Below are 26,416 nucleotides of genomic sequence, written 5' to 3'. Positions count from 1 at the left end.
ACCCTGCGGGTTCTGCAGCCAGCTCCCCAGGAGCAAAGTCGATAGCCCCTGCAGGCCCCGCTCCCTGGGAGCCAGTGTGTAACTTGTGGCGGGGAGCCAGGCCCTCCACAGACAGCGGTTGCTCCGGCTGGCAGAACAGCCCCTGTCTGCGCTGGGCCCTGTGTGGCTGGAGCAGCTCCCTTCCCAGAAGCAGTGAGCATTATCCGTTTAGGGTGATGCTTGCTGGTTAACCTTTCACATCCCTAGTCCCAAGCAGCCTCTGTCCACAGGGAGCCTGGCCCCACTGTGGAAGGGACTGCTCTACTGGGGGGTTGGGAGCTGCTCCAGCTGGGTGGGAACAGTCCCAAGCTCATCCCACTTAACTGATTAACCAGGATTTTACATCCCTAGTGTTAAACCGTCTACATATGCTCACATTTCTCAACCACTACCTATCTTCCTAGTCTAGGCAGGGCCTAAGAACTCCAAATGAAACTAATTTCAGCTACTTTTTTTTTTTTAAGTCTAATTTTCCCTCATCTGGGGCCTGTCCTGTTACTACCAGCTGCACAGGGACATGTACAATTTTTCAATATTAGCACCCTCCACTGCCCCTTTGAGCGCTATTTGGGAGAACCCCACAAAAAGCCTGCATAGCGGAGGGATGCGCTTGTGAGTAAGGATGGAAAAAAATCAAGATTCCTAGGATACAGTCCTTGCTATCAACAGCCTGCATGGGACACCTTATGAAAGTCACTTATCCTCTCAGTGCCTCAGCATTCCCATCTGGAAATTGGGACTAGTACTCATTTATCTCACAGGGCGCACAGCACACGAACCTGTTCAGGTGAAGTGTGATACGGACACAGAAAAATGCTACAGTGTGACTACGATTCTATCATTCATGTGCAAAGGCAACCGAGTTCCAAACTCAGTGGCACAGAATACGGGTTTCTAGCACCAATCTTTTTGCTGCAAACAGAATCCAACCTTCAACCCAAAGGGAGGCTGCGCAGGGGACTTTACTGAACCAGCCAGCTTTAAAAGTGATGTTAATAACAAATCAGGCTTCAGACTAAAGCCCCAAAAAGAGAGCAAAATCACAGGGGTGCTTACAAGACCAACCTGAGCTTTGAAGAGGCCTTCCAGGATTGACAGATACAGGAGATCTGAATCAGTGGATAATCTTCCACGCGGTGCAGGCTGAGATATGCAGTGTAACTCCTGAGCTCCCAGAGTTACTCAATAGCCTCTAAGAGCTGTCCTCTTCTCCCTCTTCTTTTGGGGGCCAGAGAGGACTCAAAAGAAGGGCAAAGTATGGCTGCCCAAGACAACCAGGGAACTCCTCTGCATCGCTTACACTCACACAAGCAACAGGGATGTGCACTGGTTTGGGACTGAAATGTAACCCACCGCTACAGCGATAAGGAGGGAGCCTCAGGTGCCTGGCAAAGCCCTTAGCTGCGCCATATTCCGGCACAGTGACGCATATGGCTTCATCTCGTAAGCATACGATGAGGGCCAGACAGTCACCGCCGGCACTTAGCAGCATAAGTGAGCAACACCCCACAGGGGAGACTCTGGCTGCAAGGGCTGCTCCCTCATCACTCCAAGGGCAGAGCGGAGTCATGGCTCCACCTCCCTCTGCTGGCCACAACCAGGAGCAAACTGCTTCCCGTGAAGGGGTGACGTGAACGGCTCCTTTCTCAGGAAGTAGGGAAGGAATTGCCACTCTCGGAGCCTCCGCTGGTTCCCTGACTGCTCCTGAGGAGGCACAGCTACACCCCAAGCCTTACTCCGAGGCATTTGAAAAATTACAGCCTGGCCCTGAACAGCTGGAAACTCTCTGGGATTACTGGAGCGAGGGGAGGACTACACAACACAACACGCCTGCCCGTGGCAGAGCACCTCGCTCCTAGCCCACGGACTTGGGCTTGCTCTGCAGGACAGAGCAATGCCCCACCTGTCATGTCTGGAGTAATTGTCCTCATGGTGGTTGTGGTCCTGGAGGTGGCTGGCGTCTCCTGGCAGCCCCTGGGAGGGTCAGTGCAGGGGGTCTCCATATGCTGTCCTCGCCTGCAGACACTGCTCCTGCAGCTCCCATTGATCACTGATGGAGATCTGTGGCTAGTGGAGGCTGTGGGGTCGGGGCCTGTTGTGGAAGAGCAGTAGCGCATGGAGCCGCTGCTATGCATGCCAGGTGCTTTCGGGGATGGGGTGGGGACAAGCCGGAGCGGGAGTCTACACAGGGGGAACGGCCACTATAGCTATACCAGTCTAAATATTCCATTGTAATTCCATTGGCACAACACCTCATGTGGATGCTAATCTGGAATAAGAGTCTTCCCACTGGGAGTTATACCAGTATAATGGCACAGGTAAACTCCCTCCGTAGACAAGCTGTGACTCTCTCTTGCTGAAGTAATTTTTAAGAATACGTAAGTGTTCAGTTTCTACTCCCCTATACCGCTCCTGTTCTTTAACTACCACTTTGGTCTCCACCTCCCACAGGCGCTTCCATGCCTCCTTTGGTTCCATCCTCCCTGCCCGCGACAGCTGCCCTTATCTCTTGCACTCACTGAGCTCCATTAGTCCCCCAGATCCCACAAAACTGATCTCCATCCCAACGCAGCCTGTACCTCCCCATTAATGTGACCTGAAGTCCTATCCATCAAATCTGCCCACTCAGCCCATAAACTCCTGAGGACAGGGCCACTGTCAATGACATGCCTGTGAAGCCCATGAGAGAAATCAGCATTTCCATTACCACCTAACGGCATTCAATTAGAGCGATGTCCGGTTTGCACACTGTGTACGTCCAAACACAGACCAAAAGGAGGCTTTTCAGATTTTGTAAGATAAATCCACTCTTGGGCTAAGTCCTAAGAGGCCAAGTTGTAGGCAGAAAAAAGCTGTATGGCTGCACTGCAGACCCTGAAAACAGTGATTCACAAGTGGAAATGCCGACAGTTCTTCAGCTTCAGGCATGTAAACATAATGTCTGGAATAAACATTTCCCCATGGGGGAGGAAGGGAGACTATGGCACAGTAAAAACCAAGCTTCAAACTCCTGCCTCTGTCAAGATTTTTACTGTTGGAGTGGATTTCTCATGCTGTTGGTATGAGGCAAAAAGCACCAGCTCTGACCCAGGAAGATCTTGCTTTGTAATTTACTCTGTTGCCAGCATAAAATGTGACTCAAGTTACACCCTGGACAGCTATAGCAGTGATTCTCAACTTTGAGACTACCGTACTTTTTTCAGTAATCTGACTGGTCTTGTGTACCCCAAGTTTCATCTCACTTAAAAACAACTGGCTTACAGAAAAAAAATCAGCTATAAAGATACAACTGTATATTAAGGAAGCAATTTTTCATTCTCATTTTTACCATGTAATTATAAAATAAATTGGTTGGAGTATAAATATCATACTTACATTTAAGTGTGATACTTGAGCTTGTTTTTCACTTGTGCCTTGTTCTAAGAGGCAGGGAACTACAATTTTCACTACCGCTGCTTACAGCTCCTTGTTTTAAAAATCTATCCATTTTTACTTTGAAGTTGTCATGGTGTATATATGTGGTTGCAATCTCATTAATATGCTAGTATGCATCAGTAAATTATATAAAACACATGTCTAATGCAGTGTACACACACGTTACATTATCAAATAATATAGTGTACAGAGCAGTATAAACAAGCCATTGTATGAAATATAAAAAATGAGTAATCCTGTGGCACCTTGGATCATGTATTAGATCATGAGCTCTCATGGGTAAAACCCGCTTCTCCAGAAGTGCAAAACACAGAACCCACATTGTAGTTTGTACTGATTTTGCTAGTGCTTTTTCTGTAGCCTATTGTAAAAGTAGGTAAATACCAGATGAACTGGCATACCGCTGGGAAGAGCTCTGCATATCCCTTGGGGTACCCATATCTTTGGTTTGAGAAGCGCTGAACTACAGAAGGGTGGGAACCTGCATTTATCCACTTTTGATCTAGAAACAAAAGAAAAGCTCAAGCTTCAACTTGCTTTTTCCTTCAACCTGGCGATGCAGCAGCTGGCACAAGTTATGCCTCATCTCCTGGCACAGGTGCCAGTTTTAATGGTCAATGTCCAAAAGGATAATGAACAACAGTATTTCTTCATGGCGTGTCATTTGCCTAAAACCCTTTTGAATAAGCATGTTTGAGACCAGAAAGGCTTACTGTGTTCCTACGGCTTGGAAGAGACCATCCAACTGCCCTAACTTGCTAGGGAAATGAGTCTAAATGAATCTTACATTTGATTTATTTTGGCAGCTCAGCTTCTTGTTTATTATTCATTGGCTACAAAACCTTAAGAAATCTGTATGACTTAATCACAGGGCCTAAGTTTTAAGATATGTGGCAGGAATGCTTTTTTTTAAAAACTTACACACAGAGCTTAAAACATTCTTTAGCTCTGCACACACATCCCTCCCCCCCACACACACTCCACACAAAAATCCTATTAGCCTTTGCATGCTAACAGTCAGGATAAAGGTTTCTGTACAGAAAATGTCAGACTTGTTGCTAACAGGCTGATGATTTCACAGGGCTTGTCCCAGCTAACCTTCTGTAGCTGTCACATCTTGAGGTACTAACCAAGAATCACAGTCCCACTCTGCTAGGCATAGCACCAAACATTAAGAAAGAGGCTCAATCCCAAAACATCAACAATCTTTTCTTAAACACAAGATGCAGCACGCGGGTGAAACAAATAAATGGGTGGATTTTGGGCGGGAGAGCAGATGAAGTGACAGTAACCCAAGCAAGTTGTTGCCTAGCCGATTTCTGCACACAATTTAGCTGTCTGACAGCATAGCAAAGCGCAGCACCTAGGCATGTGTGTGACTAAGCATATAGGCAGCCTCCCTGACTTCAAAGCAACTATCCAGGCACATCAGTGTTTTGCGGTACCAGAGCATAATGGAGGAGGGACCAAAAATTAGGGATGTTAAGAAGCGTGTAATTCATTAATTGTGTAGTCGACAAAAATGTTGTCGACTACACGATTGATAAGGGTTAGCACTACAAGTACTCAGTCCTGGCTTGCTACCCCCGCTGCAGCTCTGCACTCAAAGTCATTTAGGAGCCAGGCAGGCAGCTCAGCTTGCGTCTGATCTCGGAAGCTACTCCCCTGTGGCTCTGCCATAATAGTGCAATAATAGTACAGAGCCACAGCAGCGGTAGCTCCAGGACCTGACACGAGCTGGGACTCAGCCAGGCTGCTGCCCAGCCTGCTAAAATATTTACTGGCTGGAGGGGGATGGGTGTAACTGATAGCATTAATCGATAAGCATCCACTTATCAGTTAATCGTTTAATCAACTACACTATTACATCCCTACCAAGAATCAGACAATGGCTAGACTGAGGGCACAACTAGCCCATCAAATCTGTCTTCAGTGGGTCTACTCATGCTTTAAATTAAAGATGCGCTTAAGTGCTTTGCCAGATTGGGGCCTTATCCTCACCTTCCACTCTCTCTCCCTGTGCTTAGGCTGCAAGAGGCACCTGCATCATTTTCCCCTCTCACTTCCTCTGCTCAATCTCCATACGCAACCCACCTTCCTCCCTGCATCCACCCTGATCGCGGCTGAGCAAGTATAAGTTTCCAATGCACTTTAGTCTAAGACCTTGCTCAATCCAAGAGAATTGTGGGTATTTCTCTACATCAGATGCATCCACTTTCCTCCTTTCACAAGTTTAAAGGTCTGTCACATCGCTTGGGAAGGGAAGACACTGCTAACCTTCCCCCAGCAGCAAAGGTGCTACACATTTATCTTTATATGCAGCATTGTTTATGAAAATCCCAGACAGCTAATTAAAGTGACCACCACTGAGCTGTGCACAGGCTAGACAGCAAGAATTTATTTGCATTCCTATCAACACCAGCAGCCACCATCTTTTCTCCTGCACTCCTGTGGTTACAGAAAGCATACAGAAGTAATATGGGTAAAAATTAAAAAAAAAGAGCTGGGAGACCAGTCAAAGGCAGCTGAATTTCCGAACTAAACTCTTCACCCACCAAAAAAAACTTCACAAGGTTTTTCCCTGTCCAGAATATGTTCATTTCCTTTTTCTTAGTATATACAATTTATATTATACTATGACCTTGAAGCCAGTTAGACTGTACTTCACTGCACTGAGAAATCTTCTAGGTTAAATGAAACGTTTTTCTTAAAGGGATGCTAGCTACTTAATATTTAAAAACAAATTCACACACGCATCTGAAAATGTTTATCTACTGTTGTAACAGTACAACTTACGATCACTATAAACAAAAGACTGGGCTATAAAAGACAACCTGTTTCAACAGTTTCAATCATTTCCTTGTGTCCCTTGTTTGTGAAGGGCAGGAAGTTTGGGAGAAAAAATGTACGAAATTCAATACTAAGACCACAAACACTGGCACAGAGGGATGAATGTGAAATTAATTCTAACCGATTTTGAAATAGCCTAGATATCAAATTGTCTGTCCTTTAATAACTCAGGGCTTGCAAATGTTCTGGCTGCAGAGATGAAACAAAACAGTTAAATCAGAGTCTGAAAATACAGAGGACAAATTACACAAAGGAAGTTTGAGGGAATGGGTGAAGCTGCTCAGGCCAAAAGAACATTGAAAAAAGTCAGTGATTGTCAGAAAAATTATAGCTCGCATGCTTAAAAACTTTGGTAATAAACAGAACTAAATGGCAGCAAATTAGAAGCGTACTGATGGAAAGTTAAATGCTTAGTGGAAAAATCTATGGGAACTATCCCTACATAACTTGTGGCAGATGTGAAAGTGTACACTAATGGGACCTTACCATTTTTAGCAAGGCCAGTCTAAGCTCCATTCCCAGGTCAGATCTGAGAAAATCCCATGGCACGGTGGAGTGATTTAGAACACTGTCTGCCTACAAAATTCAGGCACGGCACAGCCTACATATTATTACAACTGACCCACAGCAACTTCTGCATTCCCAGCCTCTCCCAAAACATCAGAAGTAGCTGATGCCTAGGACTCCCAAGGAAAGTTTTGTTACGCCCTGCCATGGAATGTTCCACCCATGGCTGGTTTTCCCTCCACAAAGAGGAAGGTTATTAGCAAGTTAATTTTTGAAGTTCATGGTATTGCCTATGGACCTCACAAAAATATCACACAAGAAAGGGGTAGCCACATAAGCCAGACTATTTAAAGACCTCTGCATTTGGAGAAAATTCTAGGGCAAAATTTCAAAAGTACAGATGGCTTTGAACTGAGAAATGTTATATTATATGGAGAAGATGGCGTATTCCAGCCTGTAAAGCTATTTAAATGGTTCCTTTGGTGCTACATTTATGGGATTCACTTGAATTTTAAATTCAAGCAGTTATTTTCAACTCTCTTGCTACTTTTTTCTCTTTGGATTATCCAAAACCTAATAATAAATAATAACCAAGCCTTGTGGATAAGGGTGAAGCAGTGGTTGTGATACACCTAGACTTTTGTAAGGCATCTGACATGGTCTCGCATGACCTTCTGATCAATAAACTAGAGAAATACAACCTAGATGGGGCTACTATAAGGTGGGTGAATAACTGACTGGCTAACCATTCTCACAGGGAAGCTATTAACGGTTCATAATCAGGCTGAAAGGGCATAACAAGTTGGGTCTGTTTTGGGACCAGCTCTGTTCAATATCTTCATCAACAACTTAGGTGACAGACGGATTATTAAGTTTGCAGATGATACCAAGTTGGGAGAGGTTGCAAGTATTTTGGAGGACAGGGTCAAAAATTCAAAATGATCTGGACAAACTAGAGAAATGGTCTGAGGTAAACGGGATGAAGTTTAATAAGAACAAATGCAAAGTACCCCACTTAGGCTACGTCTAGACTGCATCCCTCTGCTGACAGAGGGATGTAAATCAAGCACTTCAGAAGTACAAATGAGCCCGGGAATCAAATATCCCGGGCTTCATTTGCATACGCACATTCGGATGCTGTGCCGATCAGGCTCAGTGTCGAAAGTGAAAGTAAAGTGTAGCCAACAGCCAGGGCTTTTTCGGCAGATCCTGTACTCCTCATTTTTTGAATCCCGGGCTCATTTGCACTTCCAAAGTGCTTGATTTGCATCCCTCTGTCGGCAGAGGGATGCAGTCTAGACACAGCCTTAGGAAGGAACGATCAGTTTCATACATACAGAATGGGAAGTGATCGTCTAGGAAGGAGTACTGCAGAAAGGGATCTAGGGGTTTAACTTGCGATCCGCTATGACACGAGTCAGTGTGACACTGTTGCAAAAAAAGCAAACATGATTCTGGGATGCATTAACAGGAGTGTTGTGAGCAGTACACAAGAAGTCATTCTTCCGCTCTACTCTGCACTGATTAGGCCTCAGTTGGAGTATTGTATCCAGTTCTGGGCACCACATTTCAAGAAAGATGTGGAGAAATTGGAGAAGGTTCACAAAAGAGCAACAAAAATGATTAAAGGTCTAGAAAATATGAGCTATGAGAGAAGACTGAGTTTAGAAAAGGGAAGACTGAGAGGGGACATGATAGCAGTTTTCAAGTACAGACAGTCCCCGGGTTACGTACAAGATAGGGACTGTAGGTTTGTTCTTAAGTTGAATTTGTATGTTAATCGGAAATGGTACATATTGTACCCCAGGTGTCCCCGATTCAGCCGCTGCTGAAACTGACCAGCGGCTGACTACAGAAAGCCCGAGGCAGAGCTGCTTTGCCCCAGGCTTCCTGGAATCAGTCACTGATCAGTTTCAGCAGCAGCTGACTTGGGGACACCTGGGGTAGAGCAGCTGGGGTGCTGCCAGGTTGGTCCCTGCAGTGCCGAGGTGCGGTGCTGCGGGGCCCAACCCGGCAGCGCCCCAGCTGCTCTGTCCCAGGCGTCCAGATTCAGCCGCTGTTGAAACTGACCAGCAGCGGCTGAATTGGACACGCCTGGGGCAGAGCAGCTGGAGTGCTGCTGGGTTGGTCTGGTAGCGCCGACCCTTGGCACGGTGGGACCAACCCGGCAGCACCCCAGATGCTCGAGGACACCTGGGGCAGAGCAGCTGGGGTTCTGCTGGGTTGGTCCAGTAGCGCCGCACCTCGGCGCTGTGGGACCAACCCGGCAGCCCCCCAGCTGCTCTACCCCAGGCGTCCTGATTCAGCTGCTGCTGAAACTGATCAGTGGCGAGAAAAGCCTGGTCTGTTGGGGGGGGGGGGCACACTAGCTGCGCCCCCCCCCAGCAGACCAGGGAGATGTGGAGCAGCTTCTCTCGCCGCGGAGGACGCGGGCGGCGGGACCACGGCGCGTCTCGGCGATCCCGCCGCCCGCGTCCTCCGCAGCGAGAAAAGCCGCTCCGCGTCTCCCTGGTCTGCTGGGGGGGGGGGGCGCTAGCTCCGCGTCTCCCTGGTCTGCTGGGGGGGGCGCCCCCCGCGCCGCCGGAGGCAGCGACAGTGGGGGAGGCACCCCGCACTAGCTGCACCCACCCTCCCCGTTCGTAACTAGGGGTCCGACTAAGTCAGATTGACATAACCCAGGGACTGCCTGTATCTAAAAGGGTGTTACATGGAGGAGGGAGATAAATTGTTCTCCTGGGCCTCTGAGGATAGGGAAAAGAAGCAATGGGCATAAATTGCAGCAAGGGAGGTTTGGGTTTGACATTAGGAAAAACTTCCTGTCAGGATGGTTAAACACTGGAATAAATTGCCTAGGTGGGTGGTGGAATCTCCATCACCGGAGATATTTACGAGCGGTTTAGACAGACACTTATCAGGGATGGTCTACGTTGCTTAGTCCAGCCATGAGGGCAGGGGACTGGACTCAACGACCTCCCGAGGTTCCTTCCAGTTCTATGATTCTATGAAAATGTTTGGGATATTTCTTTTAAATGTTAAAGAGTCGGGCAATAAAATTCAGCACTTTTCATCTGCAAAGCACTTGACAAACAATCACTAATGTGCGCAATGGGATGGTGAAGCGCAGGAACAGTATTATCCCCATACTATGGAAGTGGAGACTGAGAGAGTGGTTAAGTGACTTGCTAATAGCACAGAGGCAGCTAGCATTGGACCTGGGATTAGAACTCTGTATTTCCTAGCTCCGGGTCCTGTGTTTCACGGTCTCTCAAGACCTGACTTTACACTGAGAGCGTATTCTTCTGCAATTAAGTGAAGACCCACGCTTGGGGAGCAACAGTGCTCTTTACAGCCCTAGTAAGAAATCAGATACTGTAGAGACGGACACCAGACCTTCTCAGACTCTCCCATTTCCACCAATGGGTGAGCAAAACCAAATGTTATCCTGATCTCAAAAGCAATATTGTGCTCCCCCCTCCTGGACAGAAGGGGATGATGCAGTTGGCATTAGCCTGAGAATGAAAGAGCCCCTCCCACACATTTTGTTTGTGCTCAGCTCTTTAGCAGCCCCTCCCACTAAAATAGAAAGGATTTGAACCAGCCACCTAAAAATGAAAGGCTCAAAACTCCTGCTCCCTGATTCAGTAGCTAAGTTATGCAGAAGAGAGGCAAGAAACTCAGAGACAACAGTGACATTGCTGAATATTCTTCCCCCTTCCTGCAACATACAGGGCATGTCCCTTCGTAAAAACGGGGGAAAGGGAAAATACATATTTGTATCCACCGTTCTGCTTGCTCCCAACCATACATAAGTAACTCACAGGGCAATAAACTGCCTCCTTTGGAGCAGAGTGCTAGCTCGGCTTGGCACCCCTCCTGGCTTTTGTTGGCTCAAATAAAACCTTTCATGCTGTTTTAGCATCATTGCTGGGATTGGTTTCTTTGGGAAGAAGGTCAAAACCTTTCCAGGGTGTTTATAAAAGCAATGAATTACCCTCAGTTTTACAAGGTAACCAGCATCCTCCATGCCCACAGAGACCAGCAGTTACTCGGTCCTGACAGCACCAGGACCCATGTTACTATAACTGGCACTGAAAATATGACGCTTGGCTACCAACCTAACAGACCTGAACAGCATCTTCGGCTCACATGTGTAGTGTAATACGTTAAAGCCACTCTACCATGCTGTGTAATAAACTCATAATGGTCATGTCATCTGCTAGAAAATCATTACAACAGGACACAGTATCTGAGGTTTAAGTGTTCTCGTCATTGATGTTTTTAATGTTTGGTTGCAAAATGCCAAATGTGATTAGTGAGTACTGCAAAATCTCTGCCAGTCAAGTTCCTTTTTAGTAAGCAAAGCTGGTTTACAAAAAAGAGTCCAAACACAGTCACAGTTTTTAATTAGGGCAGACTGGTCATGGTCTCAGACAGATCAGACTAGACCACCATCATGGTCCCTTCTGATCTCAAAGTCTCAGAGACAGAGTCTTGTCACAAAGAGAATTTGATTTGAAAATGTTACTGTTCAATTTTTATGTTTATGTTAAAAGTTCCGGCACTCGGAAAGCAATCAAATGCAGAGTGGAAGTACGTCATTAGACTCTTGGAGGAGAAAAAAAGCCAGCGTGGAGGAGAAAAAAGCAAGATAGTCCCATGTGCTAGGAAAAAGCTTAGCTGAGGCAGGGCAGGTATTATCACCCCCTTTTCAGAGAGGAGGAGACTGATGTAGAGAGACGAGGTAACGCTCAAAGCCAAAGAGCGAGTTGGTTTCAGCGGTGGAATTAAACTCACAACTTCCTGGCTGCCTATCAGGAGACAAAAATGTCTGAGCACGGGAACGATTAACACTACGTGTTACCCGTCCCATTGAGACCGTAGACATACATGTGGCCTCCTCCCTTCCTGCTGCTCTGAGGCCAGGGAGGCTGGAGTCACGTGGCCTCCTCCCTCCCCGCTGCTCCCGGGAGCGGGAAGGGGGCACACGTCCTCTTCCCTCCCCACTGCTCCAGGGATGCTAGGCTGTGCATGCACTCTTCCTCTCCCCATGGAGGGGGAGGGGTGTGTGCTGTTCTTCTCCTACCCTCCCCGTGGTGGGGCCTCAGCAGAGGGGGCAGGACTGTAGGTAGGGCCAGGGGCCTGTCTCCCCCTAGAAACTTTTCATGTCTTCTCAAATGTTCTCTGTGACAGACGGCGTGACGGACACCTCTCCTTTTATAATAGTACAGATTACAGACTGTAAACTCATGAAATAGAATGCTCTCACCAAACATGCACACAGAAGAACCTGCAATCCAGGAACGATGTTTTGAATGACAGATGTAGACGTCCCAACATGCCCAAGCCTAGCCGAGCTCTACTAGAGTAGACTGATGCCCCCGATCACATCATCTGCCACACATTTGAAATTAGAAATACTGCATAAGCGAAGGGAAAGCGCTCCTTTAGATAAGCAGCACAGAGCCATTTACTATGGCTTGGTTTCTGGGAGTAGGAAGGGGAAGACACAGCAGGAAAGAGTTAGAGTTAGCAAGTAAAAAAGGTAGCTGCCAGTTCTACACATGAATCAATTTCCAGCAACAGACAAAATGATCCTAAGAAAGGTGATAAGGAATAAGAAGAAACCCTGAATTAGGATGGAAACTTCTGCCGGGAAAAAATCATGGTGGGAGAATTCAGATGACATGTCAAACCTAGGCTCCAGACAGGAGATAAATAAGGGTTCCTGATCAGCATGGTTTTATGCTTGAAGCATGCTGCTGTTTTTTTTTTTTTTTTAAAGTCATCTCACTCCCTCTGATTCAGCACTGATTCTTCCCACAACAGAGCATCGGTTTCTTTTAGCTGTACCTTGCTTGTTGGTCCTTAGAAACAAATTCTTACAAGACTTTGGAAAATTAAACTCTTCCTCTGTTCCCTCCAAGAGGGAAAAAGTGGGCCTCTTTCCCTATAAAAACTTCACATTTCTGAGCATCCGTATTTCCACTGAACATGCGCTAGTCGAACAAAGGCTCCCTTCAGCACAAGAACAGACAGCCGGTGCTAAAGATCAAGGTTTTCACCCCCACAAACTATTAACAAGACCATTATCTGAAAGGGCCTCTCTCTCTCCACATGCCTGCATCCTGAGCCACTCAGAAAGAACGAACTGTGGAGGGAAAAGGAACAGCAATTATTTCTTCTGTGCTTCCTTTCTTCTGGGTTCTGGGGAGATGAATGCAAAATTCCATCGCACACTGAAATGCTATTCAAAACTTTCTCTCGCTCTGTAACATGACCTGCTCAACAGCAGTACCCTTTGCCCTACTAATATCTGGGGTCTGGAATTACTGACATTCCTGCGTGCTTTGTACTTCTAGGCCTGCCCTTCCCAATATTGACACTCCGACATAGCTTAGTTCCAGCAATTCATGTATAAAACGTGCATACCCCTATACATTGCAAAGACAAAGAAGAAAATGTGCATTCTTTAAAATACACATGGCTCTTTGAGAACGAGAATAATGTTTTCAGAAAGTCCTTGGTGTCCATATTTCAAAATCTTTGCAAGTATTACAGGGGTAGTTACATTTCTAGACAAGCACCTTTAAGACTCTGGTGGCACTCAGTAACATAAAGCACTCTTGCCTTGAACAGCAGGAAGCACAGAAACATTCATGACTAAAAACTGCACCCAACCACTTCAAAAGGTGCTCCGCTGAGACATGCTACACATGTAAATATTTTGTGGGTTTATTCTGAGGGAATTTTAATTAATCCTTTAACAGGAAAATTCACTGGGAGGTTCACAAACATATTTACCCCTCCAGTACTGTTTCAGTGCCAAGGCTTGGCCTGTTTGAGCACACTTGTCCACGGCAGGCCCTGTGGGGCTGGAGCTGCTCCAGCCCCCACTGGTTAACCAGAACAGGAAAGTATCACCCATTAAGGCTGATGCTTACCAGTTAGCCTTACACATCCCTAGTTTCAACCCTTTTCTCCAACTGCTGCAGCGGCTTCTCTTCTGCATCAGTAACTCCCCTTCTACATATACTTGTGACCTCATTTCTCAGAGGAGGGCAAACTACGACCCATGGGCCACAAAGAGACCATTGGACCCTTCGGTCTGAAACAAACACAAACACAAACACACCCCAAATAGGGGGTTGGGATAGCCTTGCCAGGCAGCATGGTGAGCAGGGGCAGCTAGCCCCTACCCCTCCACTTCTACTCTCTGCAGCTTCAGCTCCCTCAGTGGCGGGTTGGCACTTGCCCTCCGTACAATTTCCTTACCTGATGTGACCCTCAGGCCAAAAAGTGTGCCTGCGCCTGGCATTTTTCCTGACCAGTCTCCTGGTTTGCCCACTTTACTCCTGACCCAGGATGTCTGTCACACCTTCCCTTCCGCTTGGAACAGTCTGCACCACAATATGTGCCAAGTGTGCCCCTCACTCAGTAAAATTTAGGGCTCAGGGAACCATGCTAATGTTAAACAGCCCTCCTGAAGTAAATAAACAACCCCATTTTCCAGACATTAATACTGAGACTAAACAAGGCTCAGTAATTTACTTAGAAAACAGCAAGAATCAGTGTCGGAAACAGGATGAGAACTCAGGCTACCAGCTCAGTCCACTCTCCACAAGACCTGCTTGTGTAGGTTCTTTTATTTGTGACTATAAAGGACAAGATCAGACTGTTGGGAGTGGGCAAACGGAACACATCGTAATGGCGGTCTGTGTGGTCTTTCCATGCACAACCACCCATCTTTCATCACTTGGCACATGGGCTCGAGAGCTCCAATTTGCCTACCACTCGGCCTTTCATCATGGCAGATTTTTGCAAGCAGGTGCACTTCAGACGGAAGCTTTCCACAGAGTCTATCGCTGCGCCCTCCACAAGGAAAGGAGCAAACCCAGACAAAACCCTACTGCAGGAAAACCAGAAAAATACAACCCAAGGGTCTTACTAGTGGGGAAAAAGGCAATCCCAGCTACAGGTACTAGCTTTTACACCTCGCCTCCTCCTCTTAGCACTAAATGCGACACTCACGGAAGGTGCTGAATGGATAAAGAAGCTCCACGTTCACCCACAGAGCAGCTACAGAACATGTAGCAACAGTGCTCACGGCCTCAACACTGAATCATGATTTTGGGAACAAGGATAGTTCAACCTTCATGGCCACTCTGTCCTTGGCCTTTCTGTCCAGTCCCAGGTATGGGGTTCAGACACTTGTCAAATACATAATAAACTAAAACCTGCCAGTTGATTTCAGGGGGGCCACACAGACAGTAATGGCCTAGGCCATTCCAACCAGGGACCTGGTTAAAAAGCACCATATCCCAGTACCAATCCTCGGCGCTATCCACTCCAGCTTGACAGGTCTACTTTTACCTGCTTTACGCCTCTACCTCTGGAATCAACTTCAGAGACCAACTCAACTGCAGTCATCACATTTCTGTTTTGATTTAGTTAATTCAATTTCTCTCTCGTTTCCTTCAGTAGGCCAATCAGAAGAGGGCTAAGAAGAGCTGTCCCTGCAAGTGGCTCTTCAGTATAATCAACAGTATTCATTCTCCCTGGTACATACAGTGTTTCTTATGTGTGTATGAGACATTAGTAGCATCTCTACAATGGGACACTGCGTGCCAATGGCTCTGAGTGACCACAAATAATTATTTCCCAGGTATCTGCCTAGTGGGTCTTGCCCATATGCTCAGGGTCTACGTGATCACCATATTTGGACTCAGGAAATAAATGTTCGGTCACCTCAAATTGGCAGAGACCCCGGTAGCAGGGGGGGAGGGTGTTTCCATCTTCCTTTGCAGCATGGGACATGGGTCGCTTGCAGGTTTCAACTAGTGCAAACTGAGGACTCTCTACAACTTGAAGTCTTTAAACCCTGATTTGAGGAATTCAGTAACTCAGCCAGCAGCGAGGGGTCTATTACAGAAGTGGGTGGATGAGGTTCTATGGCCTGCAATGTGAACTTCTGCATGCCATAGCTGTTTTTCTATTTCGTGGTGGGAGAAGCAAGCCTTGAGAGTTTGTGAGATATAAGACATGTACCTGTCGACCATCTTGACCCACATTTGTCTGTCCTCTCACTACTGTTCGAATATTGTCATCCAGCCTCCTGGGGGGAAAGCAGACAATGTCAACATAAACCCGCTACATTCACAGCAGAGTTCATTTGTAAAAACACAAGCACAGAGGGGAAAAACCCTGTACTTAAGCTGTATTTTTTAATGGCGCTGACAACATAAAACAGACATTTTTATAAATACCTGATATTCTCCTGATTATTAGAAACACTGAATATTGGCAAAATAAGAGAACTCAGTTCACTTTTTGCCTTCCACCCCACCTAGACAATGTTATCAGACTGGGCAGTTTCCTTTTCTAGTCCTCCTGCACTAGAACAATGTTTCTCACCCCTTTCTCCAGAGTAAAAATAAATATCACAAACCCCTTACATTTTACACTCTTAGATTTATATCAAATGCACAAATGACAACAATAAAGCCGACACACTACAACTGTTACAATAGCTACGACATTTGACCTCACCATCGTTGGAGGTTTTGGCCACCAAAGTTATCCTGTCAGTTTTATTTTTCGTTGCTTTAGAATTGAAACAATTTTTAGTGCCTCACAATTCCCCCAATTGTCTTGTGTGAGGTTGAGAAACATTGCATGAGAGCGATGTAATTTGAATGGCACACACTACAGGAAAGAGTTGGATGAAAAATCTTTTTAAATGATAAAGTGTACTAGAAATATTTTCTTTTTTGAAAACCTCCCCAACTCTTCCTTCAGATAGTTTTTATGCTTAAAACGTAGGCATAAAAACTGTCTGGTTTCAAAAGAGTTGGAGAAACAGCAGCATTGATATTTAATGGAAATGTACTAAGTCCCATGACCATACAGCCATTTCCCACCCATGTGACAATGACATGAAACAGAGCATGACTTACCATATTTTCAGTCTGATTTTGTTTACAACTTCATCAATATTTGCCAAAGACTGCAAGATAAATAACAATTTTTCAAGAGAAAAATATTTTCTTGTTACCTACATGCATATCAGACTTAAACTGACCTTTGAATAATACTTTACATTTTCTTTCATAGCATTTTACAAAGGTGGTCCAGTAGCATAATCCCTATGTTATAGACAGGGAAACTAAGGCACTGAGCAGTTTGCTGACTTGGTCACATCGAGCTCACTGGTACAGCTTGGAACAGAAACCAGATCCACAGACAATAACTCTTCAACTTGCCCCGAACATATATAAACACGCTGGGTACAGCTACGATTTCTCTTTGCAATTTTAGGAATCTTCTCTCAGAGGAAACTGTTAAAGGGAATGGGAATGGTGACCTCTAGTGGATAACACAGTCAAAGAGCAAACAGGAACAAAGTATGTTCCACTTTACAGTACTTTGAACATCCACTGGCCCCAGAGAAATGCAATGCACCCTGAATGCATGAAATCCAAGGACATCAGGATATCCCGCAATGAAGGATGCCTGACTAGTATTTCTCCTTTACCTGGGTGTGAGCAAACCCAGCAGAGAAAGTTGAACAGAAACACCTGAAAGGAAAAATCCTGCCATCTTCTCTGCTGCTATAGTGAACCCAAATGCAGCAGAATCTAGGAAGTTTTTCGGAGTTCATCTAGATAATGGTGTGGTGCCCAGAGAAATTGAGGCACACACACAGGGTTACCACACGACAGCAGAAATCATATGCAACGTAACAAAGCAAACAGAGTGAATTCAATCCCCACTTTATCACAACCTCCCATCTTTAAGCCAAGCCTAAGCTGTGTGTTGGAACTAGGGAAGGATCTGACTAAGGATGTTACATTTAATATAATATATATGGAGATATACCTCTCTCATAGAACTGGAAGGGACCTAGAGAGGTCATCGAGTCTACTCCCCTGCCCTCACGGCAGGACTAAATACCATCCCTGATAGATTTGCCCCAGATCCCTAAATGGCCCCCTCAAGGATTGAGCTCACAACCCTGGTTTTGGCAGGCCAATGCTCAAACCACTGAGCTATACCTCCCCCAGCTAATCAAAGTCAATGTAATTTGCATCTACTATTAGATTAGGTGATAAGGGTGCCTCCATCCTACCGGCTCTTGCTACATTTCAAAGGCAGAAGCGCTGCATGGGGCAGCGAGGGGCTCAAACAGTCCCCTGCTGGTCCAGCGGCACGTTGCTTTTGAAACGTGCAAGAGCCATGCTCTTGCTATATCTCAATGGCGGAAGTGCTGCCAGTTCCCCGCTGCGCCCCTGCCCCTTCTCCCCACGGAGATGGGGCTGGGGGGAACCTGCTTTTAAGCCGGCTCCCCCCAGCACTGAATCCTGCTCCCCCCCTTGCTGCCTCTCTCTAATAGAGGCAGAAAGCGGGGAAGCGACTAGTTGAGTCACTAGTCAACTATCAGATAAGCATTCACTTATCAGATAGTCAACTAGTCGCTTACATCCCTAGATTTGACTCCACTAAATCTCCATTCCTCATCCCAGAAAGGAAAAAAATGGTTTTAAAATCTAGTCTGATTGTGACAGTACTTGTTGACACTTCACATTCAAAACATCCTTGGTTTAGCTAGTATTCTTGGGGCCACCCAGTATTTTGATCCAGAAGAATCTGAAATTCAACTGAAAAAACAAACAAACCAACCCTTGCATAGTGAAACTGTTTCTAGAGACCCAAATGGAACTTTTGTTTTATTTGAAACTGAAGCTAGCACACTGGGATACGTGGAGACTGTGACTATTTCACTAGGTTTGAATTTAGAAAGTAATAACCCCTGAAATGTTGGTGTTCTTTTGAAAGAAGCACTGAGTATAATTTTTAAACCTGTCTTTCTATTGATGTGCAGGGGTATTTAAACACTGAGGTTGTGTCTAGACTACATCCCTTTTCTCGAAAAAGGGATGTAAATTAGACACTTTGAAATTGCAAATGAAGCCGGGATTTAAATTTCCCGTGCTTCATTTGCATAATGGCGGCTACAGTTTTTTTTTGACACGGGGCTTTTCGACAGAAAAATGGCAGTTTAGACGGGGATCTTTTGAAAATAAAATAAAAATGAGGTTTACAGGATCTTTCAAAAAAGAGTTTTATTTTCAAAAGATCCCCATCTAAACTGCTGTTTTTATATCAAAAAGCCCCATGTCAAGAAAACCTGCGGCCGCCATTATGCAAATGAAGCAAGGGAAATTTAAATCCCGGCTTCGTTTGCAATTTCGAAGTGTCTAATTTACATCCCTTTTTTGAGAAAAGGGATGCAGTCTAGACACACCCTGAGTTACTATTAAGGTTACCGCATAGGACAGCGAAATCCCAAGCATCTGGCTTACTTGCTCAGTTGGAAAGAGAGTATTAATATACTCCACAGCATTGAAGTCTGCCCGGTCCAGTGGATCTTGGCTGGGAAACACCTAGAGAGGGGGAAAAGAAACACAAAATATCAGCGTGATCACCTGTAACTGTAAACAGCATCTGTCATTTTAATAACTAACACACACATATGGGGTTATTTTTAACCACATGGTCCTGACAGATCTGCATGGAGAGCAGTAAAGCCATAATTCAGGGAGAATAAATAGTTCTACTGACTACATTCCTGGGCTATTAAAATTCCTGCAGTTATCAGACTGGGTAAACACAGATTTAATATACATGCACATCTCGAGATGCAATACCAACAGAATCAATCATGTGCTATAAATTCCCAAGGGAGACAAACTATTAATAATGTATCTAAACCCAAGTTGATGCTTTCGTCATTGCCTTGAAATTAAAAGCTCGTGCTGAGATCATGTCCATCTCTTTGGCAGGGCTCTGTGGTGAGAGATGGAATCTTTTTCTTTCACAAACTTGTAATAGGAAATATGATGAATTAATAAAATGGTCAAACCTGGAGAACTGGGTTTCACCATGTAAACATGAGAGATGGAGAGAGAGAAAGGGTCAATCTGTTAAATTATCCTCATTATCCCAGAGGAGAAAACAGCAGCTGCAGAGCAACTCTTTCTAATCTGTCTTCTGGGGGAGCTCAAATGATCCAAGGAAGGCTGTTAAATTATTTTGTCCTCCATCACATGCAAATATGAGGTGCTACTTTCTCAGTTACCATATTTGTTCTGTGCCATGCAGCCAGCAATGTCCCCCTCCCCAATGCAAGCCATATCCTGGACAAACAGTAAATCACATCAACCATTGTGCGGTTTCACTCGTGTGTCATTCTAGTCAATCCAAGTCAGCAATAGCCAGCTGCAATAGGCAAGAAAAAATCCTACGCAAAACATGCAATTCAAACCTTTTGCTCCCAGAGCACCTACATTTACTATGCTTTCTATAAAAAGGCAAATGTAGTGTATCTGAAAGGACTGTAATTTAGAGGGCCTCACTCCTAGTAACTTAATGTGTCCACCTTTCAGGAGAGGAACTCTAGGTACAGGGAGATTCAATTATTTTCTCTAGTGCCACGTAACAAATTAGCAACAAAATCAAGAACAGAAGCCAGGTGGCTTGACTCCCTGGTCTTCTATTGGACAATACTTACAGATAATACAAAAGGTCCACTGTGATAGCCATTAGTCTTGTCAAGAAAATAAACAACCCAGTTTGGCTCAGGCTCCTACTCGAGCTGGCAACTGCAGTTTGACTATTAATTGTGCTCATCTGGCTACTGTCTGCCATTTGTAGAGGGCAAGGAGCAACAGTATCCACAGTCCCGATGAAAGATGAAGACTGACAATGCCTGTCAGGAGGGTCATGGATTCTGGGAGTTTTAAACACGTCCAGCACCATTCAGGATGTGAGGACCAGATTGTGGTGGGGCAGGTAGCCGAACAAACACACAGCTACATGTACTTGACTGAAGAGAAAAGCTAACAGTTGTAAATTATTGAGTGTGGCGTTTACCATCGTTACAGGGACACAAATGAACAGACCAGTGGAATCTAAATGAGTGCTCCTAAGCACTACACTAGGGATGTTAAATTTCCATTAATTAGCCAATCGAGTAGTCCAGTGGTCCCCAATCTTTTGAGGTTGTCGGGCGCCAGGGGGCGTGGCCGTTTGCCCGCCGGGCGCCAGGGGGCAGGGATACTTGCGCGCCCGGAGGCGGGCCCCCCCCTAGCCACGCGCCCGGGAGCGGGGCCCCCCCATAACTGCGCGCCGCGCGCCCGGCGCTCCCCCCCCCCCGCCGTGTGCCCGGCGCTCCCCCCCTCCCGCTGCGCACCGCGCGCCCGGCGCTCCCCCCCCTCCTGCCGCGCGCCCGGGGCCAGCGCTCCCCCCCCCTCCCGCCGCGCGCCCGGCGCTTCCTCCGCTGAGCACCGCGCGCCCGGGGCCGGGGCTGGCGCTCCCCCCCGCCCCCTCCCGCCGAGTGCCACGCGCCCGGCGCTCCCCCCACCAAGCGCGCTCCCCCTGCAAGCGCCCGTGCGCCATGTGCCTGGGGCCAGGCCAGCCCCGAGCACCTGGCGGGCGCATTGAAATGCCTACGGTCCCCAATCTCATCGGGTTCCCCGCTGCACCTCTGATTTTGAAAGGTAGCAAGAGCCACCTGAAGCTCTTGCTACAATTCAAAGGCAGAGGCATAGCACCGCTGCGCTTGTGCCTCCCTGTCTGACCCCTGACCTGGAGAGAGGGTGCTAGGGGAAACCAGCTTTTAAGCCGGCTCCTGCTTCTCCCCCTTGCTGCCTCCGATATAGAGGCAGCAATGGGGGTGGGGGGAATGTAAGTAGTCTACTCAACTTCCTGATAAAACAGTCAACTATTCGACTTCTATTTTATATTCCTACACTAGCCCAGCAAAGTATTACCAGGTGGAGAGATGATCAAAAGGCATGACATAAAACTAAGACAATAGTTACTGAAAAAGTATAGCATTTCAAGACTTGTAATAAGGGCAATGGGTACAGCCTTCTGCAGATACAAAATCTGTATCCACAACTACAAAACTGATCCATGGTTACCTGCATCCACAAATGCAGACACCCATGGATATAAAGCAGGTATCTGCAAATCTGCAGGGTTTTAGTAATTGGGAGTGAGGGGGGGAGGCAAGACACACAGAGGCACTAAATATTCAGGTGGTCATAATTCAGCAGAGAAAGGGCAGTGGTTTGAGCCTGCATCAAGCTTCCTCAATCACTGAAGAAAAGTTGCAGGCCAGGTGAATATGCTACTTCACTGCGATATCCTCCAGCACAGCGAAAGAGTGAAATCTCCCTTGGTTGACCTAACAGCCCACCTCATCTGCTGACCCATATTAGCCTTTAAAGCTAATGTCACCTGGTATAAAAAAATCCCAGTAGAGCTAAAAATCATTAATTTGTCCTTTATTTACACTAATATTTTAACAGCTAAGCAACATATGTATTTACAAGATACAGCTTTAGAAAAGAACGGCATGCTTCATCACTGAGATACAGGTGTAGGGGTAGAAGAGACCACTTGAACTATCACACCTAACTCTATTATAATTAATGCATTAGCTAATTAATCCAGCATTCCCCCTCCCCCCATCTTCATCTGCCTGTTGCAGACCTGGGACTTAACTCAGGTTTCTGAATCACAGCTTAATCATAAGACCATCTTTTGTTCATTCCCAGCCCTGTGCCTTCTTTCATTCAATTCCCTACGCCCAGCACAGTCTTGTAATTAATATTTGCTAAGCCCCCTTTCCCTTTGACTCCTACAAACCACCCCTGGAGGGTCATGTGCTCTGTGCTCCTTTCCACCTCAGGACCACTTGCTATTCTGCAGTCAGACTGTAAATTCTTCCAGATACAGAATCAATACCGTATATTCCGGCGTACAAGACGACCTCTGATGTTAAAAACCATCCCCCAAAAATCGGGGGTCGTCTTGGACGCCGGGTATACATCCCAGACGCGCCTGGGATGCCCCACCACCGGAGCCCCTCCGCGGCTTTGAAAGCCTCGGGGGAAGCCGGCGGGGGGGCATCCCAGGCGCGCCTGGGCTGCTCCCCCGCCGGAGCCCCTCCGCGGCTTTGAAAGCCTCGGGGGAAGCCGGCGGGGGGGCATCCCAGGCGCGCCTGGGCTTTCAAAGCCGCGAAGGGGCTCCGGCGGGGGAGCAGCCCAGGCGCGCCTGGGATGCCCCCCCGCCGGCTTCCCCCGAGGCTTTCAAAGCCGTGAAGGGGCTCCGGCGGGGGAGCAGCCCAGGCGCGCCTGGGATGCCCCCCCGCCGGCTTCCCCCGAGACTTTCAAAGCTGCTGCGGCTTTGCTCCCGGTGCCTCTGGTCTGCTGGGGACCATCTCCAGCAGACCAGGGACACCGGGAGCAAAGGAGGCGGAGGGGCGCTGGGGTATAAGATGAAACCCTATCTTTTAATTAAAAAGATAGGGGGTCGTCTTATACGCCCAGTCGCCCTATACGCCGGAAAATACGGTAAGTAACCTGGCAATTTCCCTGTTAGAGCCATTTGATTATAGCAACAGACAAAAAAATGTTACAGCAAAACTGGAAATTTGCAGATGCACACTAACAAGAACGTTACAAGCTTTGTTTAGTTCCCTACACAACCCTCACTGGCCCAATGAAGTGGGAAATTGTGCTTATGTTGTGATTTCATTGAACTGACATGATCCCAGACATCAGACCAAAGTCAATCTTTCCATATAAAACTCCCCATCTTAACTCTCCACATAGAACTGAAAATGTTTTTGAAAGGAAAAAGGAAGAAATCTCACCCTCCTAAAAGGATTAAAGCTCTCACTAAGGTCAATGGCCTGCTGTTTTCATAGAATACTAGAACTGAAAAGGACCCGAAGATGTCGTCAAGTCCAGTGTCCTGCACTCTCAGCAGGACCGAGCACTATCTAGATCAGGGCTACTCAACACGCGGCCTGTTTGTTCGCGGCCTGTCGTGCAGTTTGGGTTTACACGAGGCTCAACACACGGCCTGCGGGTGGGATCCTTTGAAAATGGCCTCCACTGGGAACACGCTCCACAATGGCCAGGCATCTCCCAGGCAGGGTGAGCACTGAAAGATGCAAGCGGACGGATGGGCTGACTGGAACAGATGGGTACAGGGTGTCGGCATTTCTAGCCCCCAGGGAGGAAGTGCCAGGAGCACTGGGGCATTGTGTGAAAGAAGCTTTTTGCATATATTTGCATATATATTTGCATGTACATGCAACCACACTCAAGTAGCGGCCCTCAGCATGTGCTTTGAGTATCACTGCGGCCCCTGGGGCTTCCAAAGTTGAGTAGCCCTGATCTCTAGATCATCCCTGAGAGACGTTTATCTAACCTGCTCTTAAATATCTCCAGGGATGGAGATTCCACAACGTCTCTAGGCAATTTATTCCAGTGCTTAGCCACCCTGACAGTTAGGAAGTTTTTCCTAATGACCACCTTTGCTGCAATGTAAGCCTGTTGCTTCTAGTCCTATCAGCAGAAGTTAATAATAATAATTTATCTCCCTCCTCCTCGTAACACCCTTGTAGGTATTTGAAAGCTGCTATCATGTCCCCTCTCGGTCTTCTCTTTTCCAAACTAAACAAAACCAATTATTTTGCGTTGTCTAGGTGGCTCTCCATCTCTAACATGGAGATGATATATCACAGGCAAAACCTGATGTCTTCAACTTTAAAATCATATGCAATAAGGGATGTAATAGTGTAATTAATTATCCTATTAACTGATAAGCAAAAGCTTATAGGTTAATGCTATAGACTACATGCATTTCCTCCCTCCCCCCCACCAGTAAATTTTTTAGCAGGATGGCCAGCCAGTTCTGGCTTGCACTGGGTCGGGGACCTACCCCGCTGCAGCTCAGCATTTCATGTGTATCAGGAGCCAGGCAAATAGGCAGCCTGGCTCAGTTCCAGCTCATACCAGGTCCGGGAGCTCAGTGTCCCGCCCTAGACAGGGGCTTCTATATCAGAGGCAGCAGTGTGGGGAGACAGGCAGCCAATCCACACAAGGGGCTGTTTTTTAAACTGGCTCTCCTTGCAAACCAGCTTCTGCCTGGCACTCCGCACTGCTGCCTCCAAGACAGAGGCAGCAGCGTGGAGTAGCAGAGGGCTCCTCGGGAGCGGGGCCACCATGCACTGGCTACCGGCCGCACTTCCGGGGACTACGGAATAGTTGAGTAACCAATAAGAATTCGTGAGGTTACTCGACTATTCAATTAACCGATGTTTAACATCCCTAATATGCAATAAACAAGTTTATTTATCTGGGATGCTAAATATTCCATTACTCTCAGCTTGGCCACTGAAATTCAGGAGCACCTTTGTTGACAGCCAATTTTATTTGACAGCATGTAGGGTTGATGGCATGTAGAGTTCTTAGTGCTGTGGTTGGTTGACTTTCCAATACTGGAGCAGAACATTTGTTTTAAAACTATACTTTTCATTTTTTTTATTTGTTCTAAGAACATTTGTCATTAGCCTTGGAGCTTTAAAAAAATTGCACGTAGGGCCAAATGTGAATGGCTTTCTTTTAACTTAGTCCTTGAAGTCCCTTTAGCAGAAAAAGGCACAACGACACCCAACAGATGGAAACAAAAGGGAGTTAAATTCAGAAGTGCAACTTTTTTAAACAGCGAGAGTAATTATCCATTGAAACAACTTACAGACAAGGTGGATTCGCCACTTGGCTTCTCACAACTGGCTGTCTTTCTGAAAGACATGCTATAGCTCAAACAGAGAATACTGGATGAGGTTCTTCAGTCTGTGTCATGCAGAAAATCAGACTAGACCAGTGGCTCTCGCCCCATTCCACTCAATGCAAACCTTTCGGCGGACTACCACATTAGACTACTGGAGCATAATAATGTATATATGCAGCTATAGCATAAGGAGGCATATATAACTAGTCAGAAAAAAATATTAATCAAAATCATTAACAGATTAAGCATTTTATCATGGAGGCTTTCCAAACTTTATTTAAATAAAGTAAAATATGAATTCATGTGCAAAACAAAAGGTTTCAACGTTGTCTTTATGCCAGGAGGAACTTTTTTTGGGTTGGGGGCCATTGACCCACAGAAAAATCAGTCGGGCACCACACAAAAGTGAGAAGCAAATAAAAACCTCAACACCCAATAAAAAGTCCTCCGAGACACCTCACTCCCCTAGTCCTCCTCCTCCTCCCCCCCCATGGGGCTGAAGAAGAGAGGAGAGGAAGAAGAGAGTACAAAGATCCAGATCTTCCCACAGGCCAGATTCACTTTTCTGGGGTCTCAGGACTAGTAGATTTTGTGGGACCCCCTCAGGCTCTGGGGTGGGGCCAAAAATGAGGGGTTCAGTGTGCAGAAGGGGGTTGCTGGAGAGCGGGATAGGGATGGGAGCACAGGGACTTGGCAGGAGGTGGGGTGCAGGTGGGGGTGCAAGGTCTGAGCGGAAAAGAGGGTGCAGGAGTGGACTCAGGGGAGGGGAATCTGGCTGGGAGGTTGGGTGCAGAAGGGAGCTGAAGGTGGGGGGGTCTGGACAGGAGGCGGAGTGCAGGAGCAGGTTGGGGGCATAGGGTCTGGGTGGGAGGGAGGGTGCAGAAGCAGGCTGGGCGTGGGGAGTCTGAGAGGGAGGGAGGGTAAAGGATTGGGTGGA

At 46.7% G+C, this 26,416-nt stretch overlaps 1 protein-coding gene across 1 annotated transcript in view; it reads right to left on the bottom strand.

The window, feature by feature from the left end:
* VPS53 (VPS53 subunit of GARP complex) overlaps window positions 1–26,416 on the bottom strand; it is a 112,010-nt gene that overhangs the window by 82,511 nt on the left and 3,083 nt on the right. Inside the window, exons 2-4 of the mRNA XM_075904662.1 lie at window positions 19,191–19,271; window positions 16,785–16,834; window positions 15,877–15,943 (exon numbers count right to left, since the gene is read on the bottom strand). Coding sequence (XP_075760777.1) covers window positions 15,877–15,943; window positions 16,785–16,834; window positions 19,191–19,271 — 198 coding nt within the window. The remainder of the gene's footprint in view (window positions 1–15,876; window positions 15,944–16,784; window positions 16,835–19,190; window positions 19,272–26,416) is intronic.

The sequence above is a fragment of the Pelodiscus sinensis genome, chromosome 21 (assembly GCF_049634645.1).
Source record: "Pelodiscus sinensis isolate JC-2024 chromosome 21, ASM4963464v1, whole genome shotgun sequence".
In the NCBI taxonomy this organism is placed as follows: Eukaryota; Metazoa; Chordata; order Testudines; family Trionychidae; genus Pelodiscus; species Pelodiscus sinensis.
The sequence above is the reverse complement of the archived record's forward strand: the minus strand, read 5'-3'. Positions and strand labels throughout refer to the sequence as shown.